The 22,067-nt window shown below is 40.8% G+C and overlaps 1 protein-coding gene and 1 non-coding gene across 9 annotated transcripts in view; both read left to right on the forward strand.

The window, feature by feature from the left end:
* The first annotated feature begins 377 nt into the window (after positions 1–377).
* Positions 378–483, forward strand: LOC112621965. The gene has a single exon (XR_003118883.1). It is a non-coding gene; the product is annotated as a small nucleolar RNA U13 (small nucleolar RNA).
* Positions 484–7,631: 7,148 nt separating this feature from the next.
* Positions 7,632–22,067, forward strand: part of GSAP (gamma-secretase activating protein) — a 106,342-nt gene continuing 91,906 nt past the window's right edge. For 5 of the 8 annotated variants that reach the window (XR_003118512.1, XM_025378739.1, XM_025378738.1 and 2 more), the window contains exons 1-3: positions 7,632–7,811; positions 17,936–18,012; positions 19,426–19,482. Coding sequence is in view for 5 of the 8 variants with exons in the window: in XM_025378739.1 (XP_025234524.1) it covers positions 7,703–7,811; positions 17,936–18,012; positions 19,426–19,482 (243 nt within the window). In the remaining 3 variants the exon portion in view is untranslated. The remainder of the gene's footprint in view (positions 7,812–17,935; positions 18,013–19,425; positions 19,483–22,067) is intronic. The other 3 variants (XM_025378744.1, XM_025378745.1, XM_025378742.1) reach the window with 2 other exon arrangements.

Below are 22,067 nucleotides of genomic sequence, written 5' to 3' on the forward strand. Positions count from 1 at the left end.
CAAGACTAGCTTGCCAAGACAGTGAGACCCTGTCTCTACAAAAAAATTAAAAAATTATCCGAGTATGATGGTACACACCTGTAGTCCTAACTACTCTGGAGGCTGAGGTGGGAAAATTGCTTGAGCCCAGGAGGTGGAGGTTGCAGTTAGCTGTGATCATGTCACTGCACTCCAGCCTGGCTGACAGACAGAGACACTGTCTCAAAAAAAAGAATTTTCGTTTTTCCATTTTGAAACAATCACAAACTTACAGAAAAGTTGGGAGTTCAATATAGGAAACATTTTTTTCTGAACTATTTTAGAGTAACTGCTGATCTGATGTCCCATTTCTCCCAGATAATTTAGGATGTATTTTGTACAAACAGGAATATTCTCTGATCCTTTCGTAGTTCATAAGCATGATGATTGGGTGTTCACGTGCCCACATGTGACATGTGCCACCCTCGAATCTTGGTACAATGTTGGGACATTACCCATCTGACATAAAAAAACTATTTTTTTGGCCGGGCGCGGTGGCTCAAGCCTGTAATCTCAGCACTTTAGGAGGCCGAGGCGGGTGGATCACAAGGTCAGGAGATCGAGACTATCCTGGCTAACATGGTGAAACCCCGTCTCTACTAAAAATACAAAAAACTAGCCGGGCGCGGTAGCGGGCGCCTGTAGTCCCAGCTACTTGGGAGGCTGAGGCGGGAGAATGGCGTGAACCCGGGGGGCGGAGCTTGCAGTGAGCCGAGATCGCGCCACTGCACTCCAGCCTGGGAGACACAGTGAGACTCCGTCTCAAAAAAAAAAAAAACAAACAAAAAAAACCTATTCTTTTTTTAAAAAGAACATTCTCCTATATAACCACAGGCAAGAAGGGGGTATGTTTTGGGAAAAGGCTGTTATCATCTTTGTTTCAAAGTTAAAGTTCCTCCCAAAGTTAGTTTGGCCTACATCGACAGCTTGCAGGTTGGAAGCAAGATGGAGTCGGTTAGGTCAGATCTCTTTCACTGTCATAATTTTCTCACTGTTATAATTTTTGCAACAGGGGTTTCATTCACTCTGGCTCCTGTGTCCTTCTGACATATCCTCATGGTTCTTTCAGCATGTTCTTGCTTTCTGGCACTAGAAGGTGTTCCAGGTTCATCTTTCTTTGTGCCAGGTGTGTCAATTGATATAGGGGCATTGCTGCTCCCCGATGTTCAGAGGACAGAACTAGAGAATATATGCGTGTATGTGCATATATGCATATGCATATTTATTATGATATCTACCCCTCTATCTCCCTATCATCATCTATGTATTAAAAACTATGTTGGCTGGGCATGGTGGCTCACGCCTGTAATCCCAGCACTTTGGGAGGCCGAGGTGGGCGGATCATGAGGTCAAGAGATCGAGACCATCCTGGCCAACATGGTGAAACCCTGTCTCTACTAAAAATACAAAAATTAGCCAGGTGTGGTGTCGCGTGCCTGTAGTCCCCACTACTCAGGAGGCTGAGGCAGGAGAATCGCTTGAACCCGGGAGGTAGAGGTTGTAGTGCACCGAGATCACGCCACTGCACTACAGCCTGGTGACAGAGCGAGACTCCGTCTAAAAAATAAATAAATAAATAATAAATAAATAAAAACTATGTTTACCCAATACTTATAATTCCAATCCAACCCTACAGCTTTTTTTTTTTTCTTTTTTGTGACTCTTTTGCCTGCCAGTGAGAAACATGGGTCACATTATTCTTAATACATTCTCTTAAATCATTCAACCTCATCTTAGCTACCACTCCCCTCCTTGGCAGATGCCCTAAGCCACGTGAAATTTGATACCCCAGGCTGAAAACCACTCCTTGCCCACTCATCCACCCACATGGCCCACATGGACACCCTTCTCACTCTACTTAGACTCTGACATCTCATGCTGGGTGACCATTCCCTAGTCCCCACACCATCCCCCAAGGATAACCTCTTCTCCCTGCTTGAGTTCTGACATTCAAATTTTGGTCAACACCTTGCTCCAAACCCCTGTGCAGAGGCTTGCTTTTCTTTGTCTACTCTGGTAGTTTTAGGATGGAATTGTTTAGAAGGGGAAGGGGAAGGAATAAACGGTGAAAAGTAGGAAGGAAAAGGAGGAAAGGGGAAGAACATTTGTGTGGAAATCACAAGATTAAGTTTCTGTTTGAAAATGATACAGTTTCAATAAGAGAAGAATCAAGCCACTTAAAATGGAGTGTTTTCTGACTGATACAGAATACAATATCCTTTCCTTCTTGGCCATTACAAATGATACTAAAATCCATGTATTCATTTATTCCATGAAATGAGCTATCATAGATGGTAACATAACTTTCATATGATTATATATTTCTCAGATGATCTCTTCATATTTTGTACATTCCATTGTTCTATTTGAGATATAGTAATTCCATACAGTTAATATTTGTTCATCAACAAAACTTTAAAAGGAACTTGGTGAAGCATTCTTGCTCTCAGAAGTGTTTAGTACTCTATTGTCACCTCAATTCTGCCCTGTCCTTTGATTAAATCAGATATAGTTCCTTTAGAATATTTGAACTGTCGTCTAGCCCATCTTGTTAAATGGCAGTTCTTTATTTCCTGCCAAGTCATAGGGCTATCATTCCATAGAACATTTCCTTAAAAAAATCTGCATCAGTCTTCTTTTCAACAAATTTCAGGATGAGTGCTAACATCATAAATAATAGCCAAGCAGATTTAAAGAGTTATTCTATTAATCATTGCTAAACTCAGTGTCAGCTTTCTAAGAAAACAAAAACAATATACGAGTTTGTGACCAGCCTGACCAACATGGCGAAACCCTGTCTCTACTAAAAATACAAAAATTAATTGGGTGTGGTGGTGCGTGCTCATAATCCCAGCTACTCAGGTGGCTGAGGCAAGAGAATCGCTTGAACCCGGGAGGCGGGAGGTTACAGTGAGCTGAGGTTGCGTCAGTGCACTCCAGCCTGGGCAACTGAGTGAGACCCTGTCTCAAAAAAAAAAAACCAAAAAAAACCCACAGCAAACAATATATGATGGCCCTGAGCATGTAGCCATCTATGCAACTACACAGGACAAAAATGAGCAGAAGTTGTCAGGAAGATGATCCCTTAAAGGCTGAACAATAATTTTATAGTCAAAATCAGAGTGAAGATACATTTTTAAAAATTAAGCTAGTTTTTAAAATTGAAAAGCTAACATGTGCCTAAGGGTAAAACAAAAACAAAAACAAACAAACAAACAAAAAAACAACCTTCACTGAGTTACATTCCCCACAGAAAACTATTGTTAACAGGAGTTGGGATAGTCCTTGGAATTCCATTTGTAACTCTTAAGAAATGGGACTATATCTTCTATTTTAAAACACATCTAAACAAAACTGTTAGATGAAGAAAATATGTAGGGTGTCAATGTGCTTCATTTTTAGGACAGAATTAAAAACTGCTATGAAATGACTGCAAAGACATCTGTATTATAACAGCACTTGGAATTGGCGATTCGGGAATTATTCATCTTGAACATCTTATGTAGTTTTAAAAATTCTCTAGAAAAACCACATCTGTTTTCATCTTCTCTTGTGTAAATCTTTAATACTGTTCTTGAAATTATACTAAGAAGAACACTGAAAAGTTAGCGAACGTATGTAAAGTAGATCACCTTGCTTTAGGATGCCCATTTATTTTATTAGGATCGCTGTGTTGTGCTGTGCACAGAGTAAGTATGTTTTGGAGGACTCATATTCCTCTACCCCCTTGCCTACTGCATCTTGGTGAGGTCTCTGCTCTGCAACAAATCAACACAGGTTTAAAACTCAGTAATCCAGTCACAAAGAGAAAGAAAGAAAACAACCGCCATTTAAAGCGCCAGTGCTTCCCAAACTTCAGTGTGCACAAGAATCATCACCTTGAAGATTCTGATTCACTGCACTGCTTCACCTCTTTTCCTGCCTTGTGCTTGCATATCTACTATAGTGTAAGCACCTTTATCTCCTCCCTTTAGCTTACTGATTCTCTGTGGCTTGCCACTAGAACTTGTGACCCATGGCATGGTTCAAACTTCTGGAATCAGTATTTACCTCCATTTTAGATTTCTCCCCAGATACAGACCTTTAGCTCTGGTGTATCTTCAAAGCTAGCCCTTCCATGCACATCCTCACCTGGCCCTCTCTATGGTGGACAGTAAGGCAGCAATACCGAGGTGGAAAGATCCTCACATTAAGTAGCAGAATGTTGCTATTCAAAATGTCATCTGCGGACCAGCAGCTTTGGCATGACCTGGAAACTTGTTAAAATGTAGACTCTTTGGCACCACCTCACCCTGCTGAATCAGAATCTACCTTTTATCAAGATCCTTAGGTGTGGCCGGGCGCGGTGGCTCACGCCTGTAATCCCAGCACTTTGGGAGGCCGAGGCGGGCGGATCACAAGGTCAGGAGATCGAGACCACGGTGAAACCCTGTCGCTACTAAAAATACAAAAAAAAAAAAAAAAAAAATTAGCCGGGCGCGGTGGCAGGCGCCTGTAGTCCCAGCTACTCAGGAGGCTGAGGCAGGAGAATGGCGTGAACCTGGGAGGCGGAGCTTGCAGTGAGCCGAGATCGCGTAAGATCCTTACGTGATTTGAATGCTCATTAAAGTTTGAAAATCCCTGATTTAAGATGCTTTTGGCACAAGTAACAGAAAACTCAACTCAAACTGGCTTACATAATACATAGAATGACTTTCAGGTGATCTAATCCAGAGGCCCTTAGGTTATCAGGGTTTTACAACAAACTCTTTTTGCTTATCTGAGCTTTTTCCTGTAAGCCTACTCCCTCAGCATAACTTCACTTTATGTTACTAAAACAATACAAAATATAGAATGACTCTAATAAGTGTTCAAGCAAAAACCTGTTATTATAGTGCTCTTTGGCCTGTGTCCTAAAGTTTGAAATGATCACTCCTTAAAATAGAAACCCTTGGTTGCAAGTAAAAATCTGACTCAATATCATTTAAATAATAGGAAATTCATCATCTCTAATATCAGAAAGGGCAGAGGATGGCTCCAAAAATAATATACCAAGGTTTCTCTTCTCTGTAGTTCTCTGGAGTCTTCTGACTCCAATGACTCCATTTTCAGTGTGCTAGGTATCGGAAATTCCAGCAATCATATTCAGACCCCAAAATATCTAAAGACTGAAAGGGACCATCTTTTCCCATGTCTCTTGTTTTAAGAATAGAGAGATCTGTCATAGCAGAGGTTTCCTTACAACTCAGTGGCCAGAATTGGGCATCATACTCTGACAGAGATCTCTAATTGCTTCTGAACATTTACTTTCCCCACCTTCTTTAGTAACACTGTCCTGAGTTTTATCTGGGCACATCACTGGCCAGGTATGTTTCCTTGCCTCCCTTGAAAGCCACATTTGGCCATGTGACTAAATTCTGGTGAGTGAAACATATATAGAAATGTTGTGTAGACCTTCTGGGAAGTATCCTTAAAAGAGAGGTAGCATCCTCTTTTTATTCCTCTTCTCCCATTGTGATTTCTGGAATGCAGACATGAAGGCTGAAGCTTCTGCAACCCTCTTGGATCATGAGGACAAGGGTACACTCAAGATCAGGTGGAGCAAAGAACTGGAAGGAGCCTGGGTCCCTGATAAATTCAGGAACCTGTCCTAAGAGCTTTATTCTGCCTACCTCCAGATAGGTGACAGAATAAAACTTGTGTGTTTAATTTACTGTTAATCTGAGTTCTTATTAACTTCTGGAGAATCTAATCCTAACTGATACACGTGCCTTCATATAGCACCCTCATGACTTTGGTCACATCTTTCTTTTATTATCTTATTATTTCTCACCTTCTTTACATTGGCTTTTTCACTTAATTTGAAGAGAATTTTTTATATCATCATTGCTTGACTATAAAATCAGTCCTGCCTGGCAAAAATGGAAGTTAACTGCAAAAATAAAAACAATGGAAATGTATTGAATTTAAAAAATTGGCAAACAATATTCCTGTATGACAAAGGCAACAAGCTTATTCGATATGAAATAGTAGTTGCATTAGCTCCTCGGGGGCTCCAGTGGTCTTCCTTTTATTCACTCACAATATTAGCAGCTTCATTAGGCATTTATCTTAACATGTCTCTAGGGGGGAAAAAATTCAAGACTTTTACATTTAGTTGGAGTAGTTTTCAAACTTAGCCTAAGAATCACCCGAGGCTCTGGGTAAAATGCACATTTCTGGGTCTTGCCTAGGTGTAGACTCCAGACCAGGAGTCTGCATTGTAAAACAGTGCCCCAGATGACGTCAATACAAGTAGTTTTCAGACCTTAACTTCGGGAAACATGTGAAAAAGCATTCTTTATTACTGTATTCACTCATTCTTCAGTAATTGTCGAGCACCTTCTAGAGTGCTCTGTTAGCCCCTGGTGGGAGGCAAAGGGCAGAGGGTTTGCATGGAGACTTAAGATTCAGTTTTCATGTTTCAAGGGAGTACTGTATCAAATGAGATGCACTAGCAACGTTACCCTAGGAGGTTAGGGTTGGAGAGGTCCCTGTGGGCTGCTGTTCGGAGGAGAAGGCTCTGTGGCCAGGCTGGAAGGACCTGGAGGTTTTTCTGTAAGGAAGGAGGCTGGAGTCAGAAGTTCCTTAAGCCAAGTGAGCCTGGACTTGAGCTTCTAAATGAAAAGGAGTGAAGGCTCTGGTAAAGAGAAGACACATTGTCTCGGGGCAGTGAGCTATTACTCAAGGTCTTCTGCATAGAGATAGGAGGAAGCCCGGTTTGGAGGAGAGTAATAACCTGGCGTCGATGTTCAGGATGAATGGGATGTAGCAGTAACCCAACCAATGAGTGTACCAGTGGTGTGCACCTGAACGAAGAGAACGCCGAGGAGTGGTGAGATTATGAAAACACTGAACTTATTTGTAGGGAGTAGGAAGGAGGTGAGAAGGCACCCAAGATGACATGTGCCCCTGTAAGAATGAGAGCACTTTTTAAAGATATCTCCGCAGGGGGAATCCTAGGTAATTCAGCTTCCTCGAACCAATGCAGGGAGTTAAAAGACAAAAAGGACGCTGTTTGTATCAAGCGCATTAACCCTTTTTAGCGTTTCTCTTACAATGGGATCACCTTCGTCACCTGCTCCCAGTTGCTACTCATTACCTTAATAACACTAATAAAGCACCACCACCTCGAAGCTGGGGCGAATAGGCCTAAGAGACGGCCTACTTCTGTGGTGACCCTGAACTGCTCCAGGGGACCCAGCTCTCTGAAGCCAAGTGGTTTCCACACTTTGCTGCACAGTGGTCACTCGGGGAATAAAGAAAATAGGCCTACCCTCCAGGTTTGGAAGCCACTGGGCTAGCGGCCTCGCCAGCGCCCTGAAGCGCCCACGTCCTTGCGCCCTCTATCCTCGGCCCCGAGGGTGCGCGCGGAGGCCTCCCGCCCCGGCGGGCCTGGTCCTGGCGCCCGGTCCTCCCCGCCCCACCCCTACCCGCCATGCCCGGCTCCGGGGCAGGTGCGGGCCGCCAGCGGCTGAGGGCCGCGGGCCAGGAGGAGGTGGTGCCGGGGCTTCTCAGGCCAGGGCGCCGCGGAACCGAAAGCAGCGGGGGGCGGGGGAGAGGAAGGAGGGGGCGGGCGCGGGGACGCTAGGGCGAGGCGGCCACGCCGGGCCGGGAATGCCCGCGGCGCGGGGCCCCAGAGCCGCCCGGTGGCCGTGTCCGGGCGATGGCTCTCCGCCTCGTCGCCGACTTCGACCTCGGGAAGGACGTGCTCCCGTGGCTGCGGGCGCAGCGGGCGGCGTCCGAGGCCAGCGGGGCCGGAAGCGGCGGCGCAGGTGCTGGAGGCGCGCGTCGGGGCGGGGTGGGGGCGGGGAGTGGGAGTCCCTCATAGCCCCCGGGCTCCGACCCGGCGGGGAGCAACTCAGGGCCCTGCCGCCCTGTGGAGGCTGGTGCGAGGGCGCCGCTCCCCTCCTCAGAGGGCTGTTTTGGCTTTGCCACCCTCACCCGGCCACAGCGGAAGGTCTGGGGGCAGAGCCCGGGCCAGGTGGCGGCGGGGCCTGAGGCGCCTGGCTCGCTGCCGGCCCGCGGCAATTCTCCGTTGGCCGAGGGGCCGGGACGCTGGCGGTTCCCTCAGCATCACCTCACGGCGAGGGCAGAGGGTCGTGCTCAGCCCAGCGGTCGCATCCCACCTCCCGCGGGGTTCATCGGCCGCGCAGGGGCTTTGCCGAGACAGGGGTGCTCCTGGAAGCTTCAGGGGTGCTCCTGGAAGCTTCACGTTTTGAGAAAGAATCCGTGACCACCAAGGAAACCACCCTATATCCAACAGTGGAACAGTTTGTCCCCACATTTGCGAGACGTGTTTCTGCCTCTGTTGAACCGTGTCCGTGGCTCAGGGGACACGGGGCTCGGCGCTAGAGGCGCGAGAGGGCAGGGGCCGCCTCCGGGCTGCGGGCTGCGGAGCGAGAGCCCCCAGGCGAGCTCCGCACCTGTGCAGGCTGGGGCTGCGCGCGAGATGCTCGGCTCCCGGTCCAGCCACCTCGGGGCTTTTTGATGATTCGGTAAGGGAGTGAAAGTGACTTTTGAGCCTTCCCAGCACTGATCTACTTTAAAGAAGGAGAACGTTGTGATTTCTCACAAAGTTTTTAAAGTCTTCTGTAAATGTTGGAGCTTCAGAGCTTACATGCAGCTTCAAAGCAGCGATGCCTGTGGGTCTCACCTTGCGTGTAGGGCGTTGTCCACTTCGGTAAATTTGGAAGTGGGTTTTTCGGAAGTGGTTATTAAATGACCCACATATACAACTCCTTTCCCTAAACGCTGGTGAAATTTTTATTGATGTAAGTTACATATCCAACGTTGCTATCTTGTATCTTCACACTCTCCTGTGACTATAGCGGAATTATTTGTAGGTTTCCTTGGCTTGGAATATTATTAGTTCCAAATAAGGAGTTATATGTTTGTGTAGCGTATGCGTTGAGTTTGCATTAGTGTCATGATTAGTAAGGCTTTATTTTTTTTCGAGGTGGGGAGGGTGGTCAAAGAAGAATTTTATACAAAAATTAGCTGGGCGTGGTGGCACGCGCCTGTATTCCCGGCTACTCGGGAGGACTGAGGCGGAAGAATCGCTTGAACCTGAGAGGCAGAGGTTACAGTGAGCCGAGATCGCGCCACTGCACTCCAGCCTGGGCAACAGTTAAGTCTCCATCTCAAAAAAAAAAAAAAAAAAAAAAAAAAAAAGAGTCGCCCAAATGTCTGAAAAGTTTTTGAAGGCTTAACTTTTTGAAATACAACAGGCAGCTCTGTCTTTTACCGCGAAGTACTCCTTTTTCTGGACTCCCACTTTATTTTGCTAAATGGCAGGTGTCTGCAAATGAGAAGTTAGATGAAGTGTGAAATGCCACAGTCTTACGTTTCAGTAATGTGTGTTGTGCTTGAAAAGCTGTGTGTGATCCCCTTGGACCTGGCTTCCTTGTATCTTTCGCTCATCTCTGAAGAAATATAAACTTGTGTATTGACCTTCCACTAAACAACAGATAGCTCTAGGTCCTCAGAAGGTACTTTCTGAAAATACTAGCTTTTCTGATACTGGTAGTATTTTGCTCTTTCAGAGCAAATATCTTGGCAAGATATTAGCCCTGTTATACTAAGATAATTATCACCTCTGATAATCACCAGTGGGTGGTAGCTCAAAAATACCCCCACACAAATTAATTCCTGTTCTGTAATTTATAGCAGTGGCAGGGAAATCTGAGATTCTGTCTCATTTCTAGCACAGCAGTTACTACATACATTTGTGCAAATCATTATCCTTTCAAAGTTCCAGCTTTTCAAATGTAAATTATGAATAATTGTACCATTGTAATGCCTCCTCTATGCACACTTGCTTTCTAAATTTGAAGCCTTAATATTTTTACATCAACAAATACAATTGAAGTTTTCTTAGAGGTGCTAAGTAATTCTCATGAAATATGTATGACATATTCCTGACAAAACAGACAGCTGGGCTAAGTCAGCCATGGAAATTCTGTGCCTATAAGATAGCATTTTGGTCAAAAAGGGGTCAAGGAGGAAAGAGACCAGATTTGGTTACTGCATTTACTCCTGGTTCTGGGTTGAACTTTTGAGAAAATGGTTTCTCCTGAAATAAAAGAAGATATTTGTTAAAAATCAAAAGAGCTGCATAAAAGAATATTTTAACATGTAGCTGTAAATAATAAAAAACCAAAGCAAAACCATGTACCCACTACCCAGCTTAAAAATACAGCAATGTCAAGATTCTTGAAGGCTCTTATGTGCTCCTTTCTGATTCTCTTTCTTTCTCTCATCCTCACCTCCTAGGTTAGCAACCATTTAAATTTTTATATTTTAACATTACTTTGACTTTGTAGTTTAGCCCATATGTATATCTCCCTCGGCAAAATATTTCATTTTGCTTGCCTGTGAACTTTAAAGCATACTGTATGTATTCCTTTTGCTTATTTTCCTTCTCAATATTGTGAGATGTACTCATATTGACTGGCTAGCTGCAAGTTATTAATTTGTATTAATTAATGCCATATAGTGTTCCATCGTGTGAATTCAACATGATGGTGGACATGGAGATGCACCCCTTAGATTTTCCTTTCAAAGAAGAGTTTGTCCCAGATGCTGTGAGTATAGTCAGCAGGCGGTCTTCAACTGTCAGCCCCTTCAGGGATTGCCTGGCAAGAGGGCTGCCCTACCCAACTTCACTTCCTTTTGGGTATGGACCACATGAGATTGAGTGGGCTTTAAAGGCCTGGCCATTTTGATTGAACATGGGACAACTCCATTTCGGTTCTGAAGCTTCCTCTGTGGTAGGCCCAAGGTCACCTGAGGATATTGGGCCTGCATTGCTGCTGGACTTCTCACCCTACCAGGACTTGCTTCCTTCTCCTTCCTCTTACGGGTGTTAATCCCACTTTCCTGAGCACTCCCTGATGAATATACTGGGTAGTAAACTCTGTCTCAGAGTGCTTCCTAGGGAACCCAACTTATTTTTCCAGTGGGTGGCTTTTGGGGGGTTTCTGGGGTTTGCTATATGGTCAGTACTCTTACCACCTGGTGCACACAGGCGTAGGTTTCTCTAGAATGTATATCTAAAAGCGGAGTTGCTGAGTTATAGGCTGTGCACATCTTCATCTTTCCTGGGCGGTGCCAAATTGTTTTCCAAAGTGTTGTACTTATTAACACTCCAATTTGTGGTATGGAAATGTTTCTGATACTCACTATCCTCACAAGCCCTTGACAGTTCAGGATTAAAAAAATTTTTTTTTGTCAAACTGGTAGGACTAATTGTTTCATTGTGCTCCGTGGTTGAGCATCTCTATGTATTTACCGGCTATTTGAATTTCCCCGCCTGTGAAATGTCTATTCATCCTTTTGTCCACTTTCCTATTTTTTTTAATTGATTGTTTTAGGAGTTATGTTTTTGGGATTCTAGTTCTTTGTTTATCACATATGTTGCAGATATTTTTCTCTCAATCTATCACTTTTGTTTCAGTTTGTGATGGTGCCTTTGATAAACTGGAGTTCTTAATTTTAATGTAGTCTAAATTAGGAGTTTTTCTTTATAGTTTGTACCTTTTAGGATCTCTTCAGTCCTCCCTGTTTTGAAGTCGTGAAGACATTTTTAATATTAACTTTTAGAAGCTTTATGACTTTTTTACATTTTTGATTTTAATCCACCTAGAATTTATTTTTATGTGATATGTAGGAGTCCAGTTAAAAAAATATTAATAGCTAATTGTTTCAATATTATCAGTCAAATAGTCCTTTTAGTTCTCACAACAAAGCCCCTTCTGTCACATCAAGCTGCCTTATGTAGGTCTCCTTTTCTGAGTTTATTTTGTTCCATTATCTCAACTTGATAACTTTTTTTTTTTTTTTTTTTTTTTTTTGAGAGTCTGGCTCTGTCGCCAAGCTGGAGTGCAGTGGCACGATCTCAGCTCACTGCAACCTCCGCCTCCCAGGTTCGAGCAATTCTCCTGCCTCAACCTCCCAAGTAGCTGGGATTACAGGCATGCGCTGCCACTCCCAGCAAATTTTTGTATTTTTGGTAGAGACAGAGTTTCACCATATTGGTCAGGCTGATCTTAAACTCCTGACCTCAAGTGATCTGCCCGCCTCGGCCTCCCAAAGTGCTGGGATTACAGGCGTGAGCCACCGTGCCAGGCCATGACAACATCTTAATAACTATGCTATATGATAAGTATTGAGAACTGGTAGGGTAACTCCCCTCACCTTAGTATTCTTCATGTCTTAGCTGTTGTATGCCCTTTGCTTTTTCATATATATTTTTTTGAATCTGCCTGTCAGATTTCACAAAAGAGTTGATTTGGATTTCCTTTAGTCACATTGCCTCTATAGATCAGCTTGGGGAGAATTGGCATCTTTACGATATTGGATCTTCCTAACTATGAATAAAGTATAGCTCATTATTTATTTAGATCTTTTTAAATGACTCTTAATAAGTCTTAGAATTTTCTCCATGAAGGTTCTGCGCATGTTTTGCTAGATTTCATCCTAGGTTATTTTTTGTTGCTCTCATAACTAGCACACTTAAAAACATGGCATGTTGTAACTATTGCTGGTATACAGCACTGTAACAGATCTTACATGTTGATTTTTGCATCCAGTGCTCAATCCCTTGTTGGGATTGATCACATCTTCAAGAAAATAAGATCCACAATATGTAAGTTTTCTAACATTTAAATGTCAATATTGAAGACTGGAAAGGATGTAGATTTTCTTGCCTGCTTTTATTAGTCTTGGATTTATGAAACACCAGATTGACTTGTCTTTCAAATATTGTAATCTTTGCCAGGGAAGTGGTATATTTTACCAAGTGACTGATTCAAGAATAGTACTTTTTTTTATGTTGCCTCCTATATATTCCTAGATTGATTTGGGGGCCAGAAGGTTACCTTAGTCACATTGTTTTCACTTTTTTTTTTTTTTTAAACTATTTTCTTGCCACTATCTGTCCTTTTTACTTTTATTTCTGCTAATTCTTTCCTGGTCTCCTTTTCTAATTCTCATTTCTCTCTTAACTTCATTTTACTCAGAATATGAAATATAAATCACATGATGTTTACTGCATAGGTTTAGGAATTGTAATAACTGGTCATCTTGAGCCTGAGGATTTATATGAATTATTTACAGAATAATAATGTTATAGGCATAATCATATTTTATCACCTCTTGATGTATGTATTAGGAACTAGTTCAAAATTTTGTATGAGGCTGCATGACATTTTTTTCCTTAAGTATGGTTACTGGAAAGACAAATACTTTGATTTTTGTCTCATAGCAGTTTGCGATAAAACGTACACATTTGACAAACCCTCTTCCTGTAAAGTGAAATCACTTTTGTTTGACAAAGAATAGATTGAAACTAATGAGAATATCTGGCCAACCAGCTTTTGTTTTACAAGAGCTATGCCTTGCCAATACCTTCAATATCTAGGTACTCTCCTTTCTTTTATAGGTTTACCTATGCAAGTATCTATCAAAATGCTACATTGTTTTCTTCATGAGCACTGAGTACACTAAACTGTGAAATTAAACCACATTTCCTCATTTGAAATTGCAAAACTTCTTCCTCTGGACTTTCCAGTGATGTACTACTGGGAGAAGAGTCAGAATGAATAAGCAAAGAGGTTACTGAATACTTCTTTTAAAAGGGTGTGTTAAGACATGGGCAACTAGTCCAGGGAGGAAGAGCTGATGGCTTAATAGTATGTGGTGAGACATTGGTCTCTGTATTTGCAACATTACCAAATTTGTCTATTTCAAATGTCCTTGAAATGTGAACCATGTACTTAACTGCAGGGTTATTCAGCCCTGCAGTTATTACCTAATGCTCCCATGACAACATTATTTTTATTTCTTTCAACTCTCTGTCTGTCATGGTTATAAGATGGTCCAAGTTATGCCCTCTAACGAATACTGCTTAATATGTAATGTACATTTGTAGTTCAGTGGTTCTTAACCCTGGCTGCCCGTTAGAATCACCCAGGGAACCTAAAACACATACATATACATCAGAGAGTGGGCTCCACACCAGCTCAATAAAATCAGACTGTCCTGGGTATGGCTTGGGGCATCAGTGTTCTTTTAAAAGCTCCCCAATGATTTTAAGACAGCCAGAGTTGAGAACCACTAGTTTAATGGGATAAGCATGTGTCATTTATTGTAATCTGCATTTGTTGGAGAATGTTTTCCTCTTAATATTATAGTAATCTGCAAATAGATATGCCTTTGCAAGTAAATTGGATTTAGCAAGATTTCTTGTAAAGAAGTTCCTTATCTTAGCTGAAACCTTTTAAGTGTACTTTTGAGACGGTCTCTCCCAGCATACTTATAATCTTGAAAGAAAAAAAATACTTCTCAAAATATTGACACATTGCATTCCAGAAGTTTGGAGTCATGTACAGGATGAAAAAGAACTCACTGAAGTTCTCTTTAGATGTCTACAGTATCTACCTTTCAAAGGACTTTTGAGTAATTACCCATTTTCTCATTGTAAGCTTGATAGAACACTCAGCTCATTGTTCTGTTTACCTTTTTCTAGGTTTGAGTTCAGTCTATGCTACCTTTTCACTGTATATGGGTCAAGTATCATTATCTCATTGAAAAGTGTAGTAGGCCTGGAATACCTTGTACAGTGCAGATGAGATAGAAATGAGAACTCTCTAAATTGTGAAGGGCTACTTAGCCATAAGCATTATTATTATTATTATTATTATTATTATTATTAAGAGACGGGGTTTTGCTATGTTGCCCAGGTTGGTCTTGAACTCCTGAGCTCAAGCCATCCTCCCACCTTGGCCTCCCAAAGTGCTGAGATTACAAGCATGAGTCATCATGCTCGGCCCATAAACTGATTATTTAAATCCTAGTCCCCTAAGAGACCAAATTATTATCCTTATTATCCTTCGGTGTGAAGTGAGTCTGACATCTCAGTATACATGTCAATATACTGACAAACGTTTATACCCATGTGTAGAAAACACTTTGCCCTATCCTTTTGCCCTGCCCCTAGGAGATGCACAAAGCTGCTGCTTGTGAGGGGAAGGGAAGAGAGATCTCAGGATGATGTCTAAGTTCTCAGTGAAACCTGCTCTTCCTCTCTCTAAATGTTTCCCACGTCCAGCTCCAGTGCCGGTATCCAGCTCACCAATTATCCTTATTTTTTATCTTGTCTTTTCCTTTTAGGAATATAGATAGAAATTTGCTGAGTTACAGATATTTTGCATATGTTTTGACTTAATATTAGAATTTGTCATAATTAATGTAAAAACGAGTCAAATTTAAGCAATTTTATTTATGTATTTATGTATTTATGTATTTATTTATTTATTTATTGAGACAGAGTCTTGCTCTGAAGTGCAATGGCTCGATCCCAGCTCATTGCAACCTCCACCTTCTGGGTTCAGGTGATTCTCCTGTCTCAGCCTCCTGAGTAGCTGGGATTACAGGTGTGCACCACCATGCCCAGCTAATTTTTTGTATTTTTTAGTAGAGATTGGATTTCACCACGTTGACTAGGCTGGTCTTGAATTCCTGGCCTCAAGTGATCCATCTGCTTCAGCCTTCCAAAGTGCTGGGATTACAGGCATGAGCCACTGTGCCTGGCCATAATTATGGATAACTTTTGAGGAAATTGGAAAAATACACACTTCTGCCCAATTAGTGATAATTACAATGCTGAATCTACCAATGTTTAAATCCTTTAACTGTAGAATTAGGAGAAATATCCTAAAATTTTAGAAGAAAGATGGTCAGTTAACTTATAAGTTAAATGTTTTGTGTAAAGAGTCTGTATGTCCTTCCGTAAAATATGGCTTTCATATAGAGAAGGACACAAGTTATAAGTTCACAGCTTAGTTAAATTTCACAAAGTGAAGCACGCTCATGCAACTAGGGCTCAGAACAGCAAGGAAAACATTAACAGAACCTCAGAAGTCCTTCATGGTCCTTTCTAGTAGTCACTTATCTAACACTGTAGATTAGTTGTGCCTATTATCGAAAACTTGTGTATGAATTGAAACATACAATTTGTACCTTTTGGTGGTGGGGAAGGTTCTTTTGCTCAGTTTTATATGTGTTATTGCAGAATGTTAATTCATTGTTTTGTGCTATTGTTTGGACATAACACAATTTATTCATTCTTCACTTAATGGATAGTTTGGGTTTCTGGTTTGGGCAATAATGTACAACAGTACTATAGACACTCTTATGTGTCCCTTGCTAAATATATGTATATATTTCTTTTGAGGATATACGTACAAGTGTAGTTGCTGAGTCATGTGTTCAGATTCACTAGGTACTGCCAGTTTTCCAATTTATACTCCTATTAACAGTGTATGAGAGTTTCAGTTGCTTCAGATGTTTTTTTGCATCACGTAATACTAAAACATAAGTCAAGGATGCATGTTATAACTTTTAGTATAACTAATAAAAGAATAGCAAAAACATGTAACTGACAAGTTAATAGGTAATAGAATGAAATCATAAACTTAGTCCAGAAGAGTAGTACAACAGGTGAGACACATAGAAAACAAATAGTAATATGACAAATATCAACCCAATATGTTAGTAATTACATTAGATGTAAATGGACTACATACCCCAATTAGAAGATTAAGAACGTCAGATTAGAGGAAAAAATCCCAAGTAGATACTGCTTATAAAACATATCTTCAATATAAGGACACAGGAATATTAATAACAAAGTTATGCAAGCACTAACCAAGCTGATGTAGTTATATTAATATCAAAGTAGACCTTAAAGTAAAAATAATTATTAGAAATAAAGGACGTTGTATAATGAATAAAGGGTTGCTAATCCAGCTCCTATTTTAAAAATTTATGTGTAATTTTTCAGACCCAACCATGTGCAGTTACAAAGACTTTATCTGACAGGCCTTACGGGAGAAAGCTGCCCTCCTCAAATCCGACTCGGTGTGTGGCCAATGCACCGTGGTCCCTGAAATGAGTTATGGGTGTGATTCAGGCCCCGCTGGCCAGCCATACGGTTACAGATAGCTGCATTCCTAGCCCAGGTTCTTCATTTAGAGGCCTCTTTATCAGAGGCCTTTAGCAGAGAACTTTCTCAGGTGCCTCTAAACCACTAAAACCACCTTAGCAGGTGGAAGAGGGGAGCTTTGAAGACTGCTTTTTCTCTACTCCAGTGAAATATTTTTCCACTCCTAGCTCTTCTCCCTCTCCCTACCCTTGGCACCTGGATCCATGATACTGCAGGAACCTTTTTGGGAGGGTCCCTCGATAGTGAAGAGAGCTCCATATCTGTGCTGATTCACTTGACCCTTGGCTAATGGCACCATTCCATGGGGAGAAAATAGACCAGGGACATTAGCACTTTCTCTTGTTTAGCCTCTTGCTGTATAGCATCACAGTAAGTGATTAAAAGCTTGACTGTTAAAAAGTTAATATTAACTTTTTAATCTTGTTTTAATTGAGTACTCAGACAGCTGGCAGCTCAGCTTAGAGCCTAACAGTGGTTAATCCACCAGGAGGCTATAACAATTCTAAATTTGTATGCCCTTAATGATATATCCTCAAAATGCATAAAGCAAAAACTAACAGATACTTGAAATTTATTGTATAACATTCACACAGAAAAGAGCATACAGCTCAGTGAGTTATCATAGAGTACATCAGTATACCCAGGACATTTAACATTACCAACACCTAACAAGGCTCACTTGAGATACCTCTCAATGACTATGGCTTTCTCCTTCCTTAAAGGTCACTACTGTTTGGACTTCTAATAAAAGAGATTCGTTTCGCCTGTTTTTAAGTTTTATATAATAGAATTATTAGTATATATTTATATTTGGTTTCCTTTACTAATATATTGGTTAGATATGTTTCTAACCATCTTCTGCTGAGTATTAACCTGCTATTATCATTTCAGATGTTTTAGAAAACGATTATGAGAGCTTACGTGTATTAAATGTTGAAAGAAATGGAAATATTATTTATACATATAAGGTATGTCTATATTCTTTTTTATTGTGGTAAGATGTAAAATATACTGGTTTTAATCATTTATATTCTCTTTTTACAGAATTCTATACTGTATCTTATTGAGGGGTAATGAATAAACTTGTTGGCATTTAATCTTATGGCTTTGTGTGTGTGAGATTGAATAAAGTGATTGAAATTTAGTAGTATAAGGTTGGGCATGGTGGCTCACATTATAATTCTAGCACTTTGGAAGGCTGTGGCGGGCAGATCACTTGAGGTCACGAGTTTGAGACCGGCCTTGCCAACATGGCAAAACCCTGTTTCTACCAAAAAAATACAAAAATGAGCTGGGCGTGGTGGCGCACACCTGTAGTTCCAGTTACTCAGGAGGCTGAGGCAGGAGAATCACTTGAACCCAGGAGGTGGAGGTTGCAGCCAGCTGAGATTGTGCCATTGCACTCCAGCCTGGGTGACAGAGCGAGATCCTATCTCAAAAAAAAAAAAAAAAAAAAAATTAGTATTAAATGTTTCTTCATTTTAAAATAAAACTAAATGGGCATATCTGACATAATAACTCGAATTTTGAATCAATGAACAATTTCTAGACAAAAAATGCCAAGTAAAAATGTTTAAACCTAATTAATATGTTAACATTTTATCATTGGAGAAAATATTAAATATGATTAGTCTCTTCGGACGTAGATATGTTAGGACTTGACTTTTGAAACATTGTTATTATTTTGTTTTTAGAAACAGGGTCTTACCCTGTCACCCAGGCTGGGATGTAGTGACATAATCATAGCTCACTGCAGCCTCAAACTCATGGGCTCAAGTAGGTTCCTTGAGCTCCTGCCTCAACCTCCCCAGTAGCTAGGACTACAGGCATGTGCAGCATTGTTATTTAACAATGTGTTTTCAATGTCAAGTGTTCTAAGGAAAATTTAGCTTTACTATAATAAGCACACATGAATAATTCAAGTGGCCAGTTTGCTTTGCACAGTTACATCACTGTACTTTTTTAAGTAAAAATAATTATTGTAAGTTGTGTCTTAGAATGGTACCTTTAAGGAATTGTGTGATTCACAATGTTTTACTTATAAGAATGCTATGGACTTGTCCTAGGCATCCCTATTATCTATCATATGTGTATATTTTCAAAGACGTAAGTGGAAGTATAAAAAGATTTACTCCTTCACCATGCTCAGTCCTACTAGACAGTTCCCCAAATTCACTGAGCTCTACACTATTGATGCATTTCATTCTTTGAGCCCAAATGACTAGCTAAACTGGATTCAGTCCCCCTCTGACAGGCACAGAAAGCTTCTTTTAAATTACTTACTGCTAAGATTGAGTTATTGCAGGTTGGTTTTAAAACTAGTAACATTCTAACTTCCTAAACAATGACATTTAATAAACATCTGTTTAATTTTTTTTTAGGATGATAAGGGAAATGTCATCTTTGGATTATATGATTGTCAAACCAGACAAAATGAGGTAAAAATCACCATAAATCATAGATTACTCATTGGTTACTTTACTGCCTTTAGAGTTTTCTTCTTTGTCTCCTCCTTTTTCTAGACATAAATTCCAACTTTATTTTCTTTTTTCTCTAAACATTTTATTTGAAAAAACAGAATTGCAATTTAAGACATGCACACAGGCCAGGGTGGTCTTTGGTATGTCCAAAGAACTAAGAAAGTTTGGGGGTTTTTATCAGAAAGAGAAATGTTACATATGGCTTTGAAAGAAAACTCACTGGCAATAGGAAAGTTTCTAGGAGCTGGCAAGATCTCACTGGTGTGTGAAAGCAGTAGGTAAAACTAGTTTCAGAGCCATGGCAGTTTGTTTCAGTAGCTACTAGGTGAAGCTATTCTTAAGTTTATGGCATTTGGTCATTTTGGCAGCTGGCTTGCAAGACACCTGGCCAGGCACTTGTGCCCCGTGTGCTTCTCTTTTCCTCTCCTGATCTCTTGATTTAACTCAATTGAGTATGACAGAATAACACCAATTCATGCAATCAGTTGTCACAGTATATGCAACAGTTTTATTCTTTCATTTGTTGATGGGCACCTGTTTCTAACATTTATCTATTATGAACACTATTGTATACGTGGCTATTTTAAAATTCTTTTGTATGCATATCTAGGAGTGGGAATACCAACTTTATTTTCTAAAAATTTGTATTTCTTTGCTTTCCTTCTCTTATCCCTTAATGATCTCTTGGTCCTATTATCTTAAACAAAAAACACAAGGACTATTGAACCAAATAGTAAGGTGAAGTCTCTTAGACCTTTGAGATTTAAGTAAAATTGGCTCAAACAAATTATTCAGTATCCTGTAAGAAAGTAGGAGGTCCCGTGTCCTCCTTGAGATTTGTGTACTTCCACATCATCGTATAATGACCTCTGACTCTTTCTGCTTCTGCTTAACCTTCACGTGTCTTGTTTCTCATTATTTCTTAATGATTCAGACAAGGAACCCCTTTCCTTATTTTTTCCCCCAGATTACTCACATAAGGCATTGGTTGATGTGACAGGCGACTTTGTCTAATTCTGGGAGCAAATGAGAGGGAGTAATTTTGTGCCTATGTAAAAACAATTTAGAATTGAATATTGGACATTTTTTAACTTAAATGTCCTTTATCCGTTAGAAATTTCTTACAGGTCGCCTTACTCTTCAGGGTTCCAATATGCTGCTTGGTTAATTCTCTCTTCCTTCTTCCACCCCTTTCACATTCATTCATTCATTCATTCACTCACTCATTCACTGATCCGACAAATAAACATTGAGTGTTTTCCCTGTCAGGTGCTGGAGACACAGTGATGATCAACGTAAAGTCTTTCACAATACACAGTCTAGGGAAAGAGAATAAAATATCAAGTTTTCAGTGCAATTGTTGCTTAATTTCTGTGTGGCATGTATTCTAAAAAAATGGATTGAGAGGAGACACCATAGTCTGTCTTCTCTCAATCCAGTTGTGGTGACTGCTGTTATCTTTTGTGGTCATATTCTGCTCACATTTCCCAAGACTGTGAGCACTGACAGTAGGAGCACTTTGCATACCAATGTGTTTCATCCCGGTTACCTTTAGCTTACTGCCTGTGAGTGGTAGGAGTGCAGTGAATATTTTTCAATGGATTGATAGTAATAGGTTCCCTCCAGAGTGGCTGTTTTTCAAAAATTTTCCGGTGACAAAGCTGCTTTGAATTCCAAAATGTGAAAATTAGTCCAGAAAATAAATTGGCCAAAGGATACATTAATAGGAAATTTAAACTAGCTTTGTAAACAGGCAAATTTTGCTTCTGAACCATAGTTGCTAAACAAACCCTCCCCTTCTTCCATCTCTTCTCCACATAAGCACAACCCTTACAGCCCATATGTGTTTTTGACCTTTTGATGGTTTTGTTGAAGGAATGGATTTGTATGCCGAATCTAGATGGGCTTTAAAATTCTTTTTTTTTTTTTTTTTTTTTTTGAGATGGAGTCTCTGTTGCCAGGCAGCAGTGCAGTAGTGCCATGTCAGCTCACTGTAACCTCCGCCTCTGGGGTTCAAGCAATTTTCCTGCCTCAGACTCCCAAGTAGCTGGAACTACAGGTGTGTGCCACCACGCCCAGCTAATTTTTGTTGTTGTTGTTGTTGTTTTAGTAGAGATAGGGTTTCACCATGTTGGCCAGTGATCTGCCTGCCTCAGCCTCCAAAGTGCTGAGCTCGTGATCTGCCTGCCTCAGCCTCCAAAGTGCTGAGATTACGGTGTGAGCCACCACACCCAGCCTAAAATTCTTTTCAAGCACTATATTTTTCCTTGCAAAGGTGCCACCGTGAGAAAGATGGTGCCATCAAGAGGAAAAAAAAATCTTTCTCTTGGTAATTAAGCTTCAGGATGGGATAATGGTTTCTCAGTCTTAATGCTTACCCATCCTTCTCTAAAAGTTTTTAGTTTTTAAATTTGAAAAACAAGTACAGCAATGTCCTGTGTATTCTTCACTCAGTTTCTCTCAATTGTTACATCTTGTGTAACTATAGGATAATATATTAAAACCAATAAATTAATGTCAGCAGAATGTGTGCATATAGTTCT

The sequence above is a fragment of the Theropithecus gelada genome, chromosome 3, assembly GCF_003255815.1.
Source record: "Theropithecus gelada isolate Dixy chromosome 3, Tgel_1.0, whole genome shotgun sequence".
NCBI lineage: Eukaryota > Metazoa > Chordata > Mammalia > Primates > Cercopithecidae > Theropithecus > Theropithecus gelada.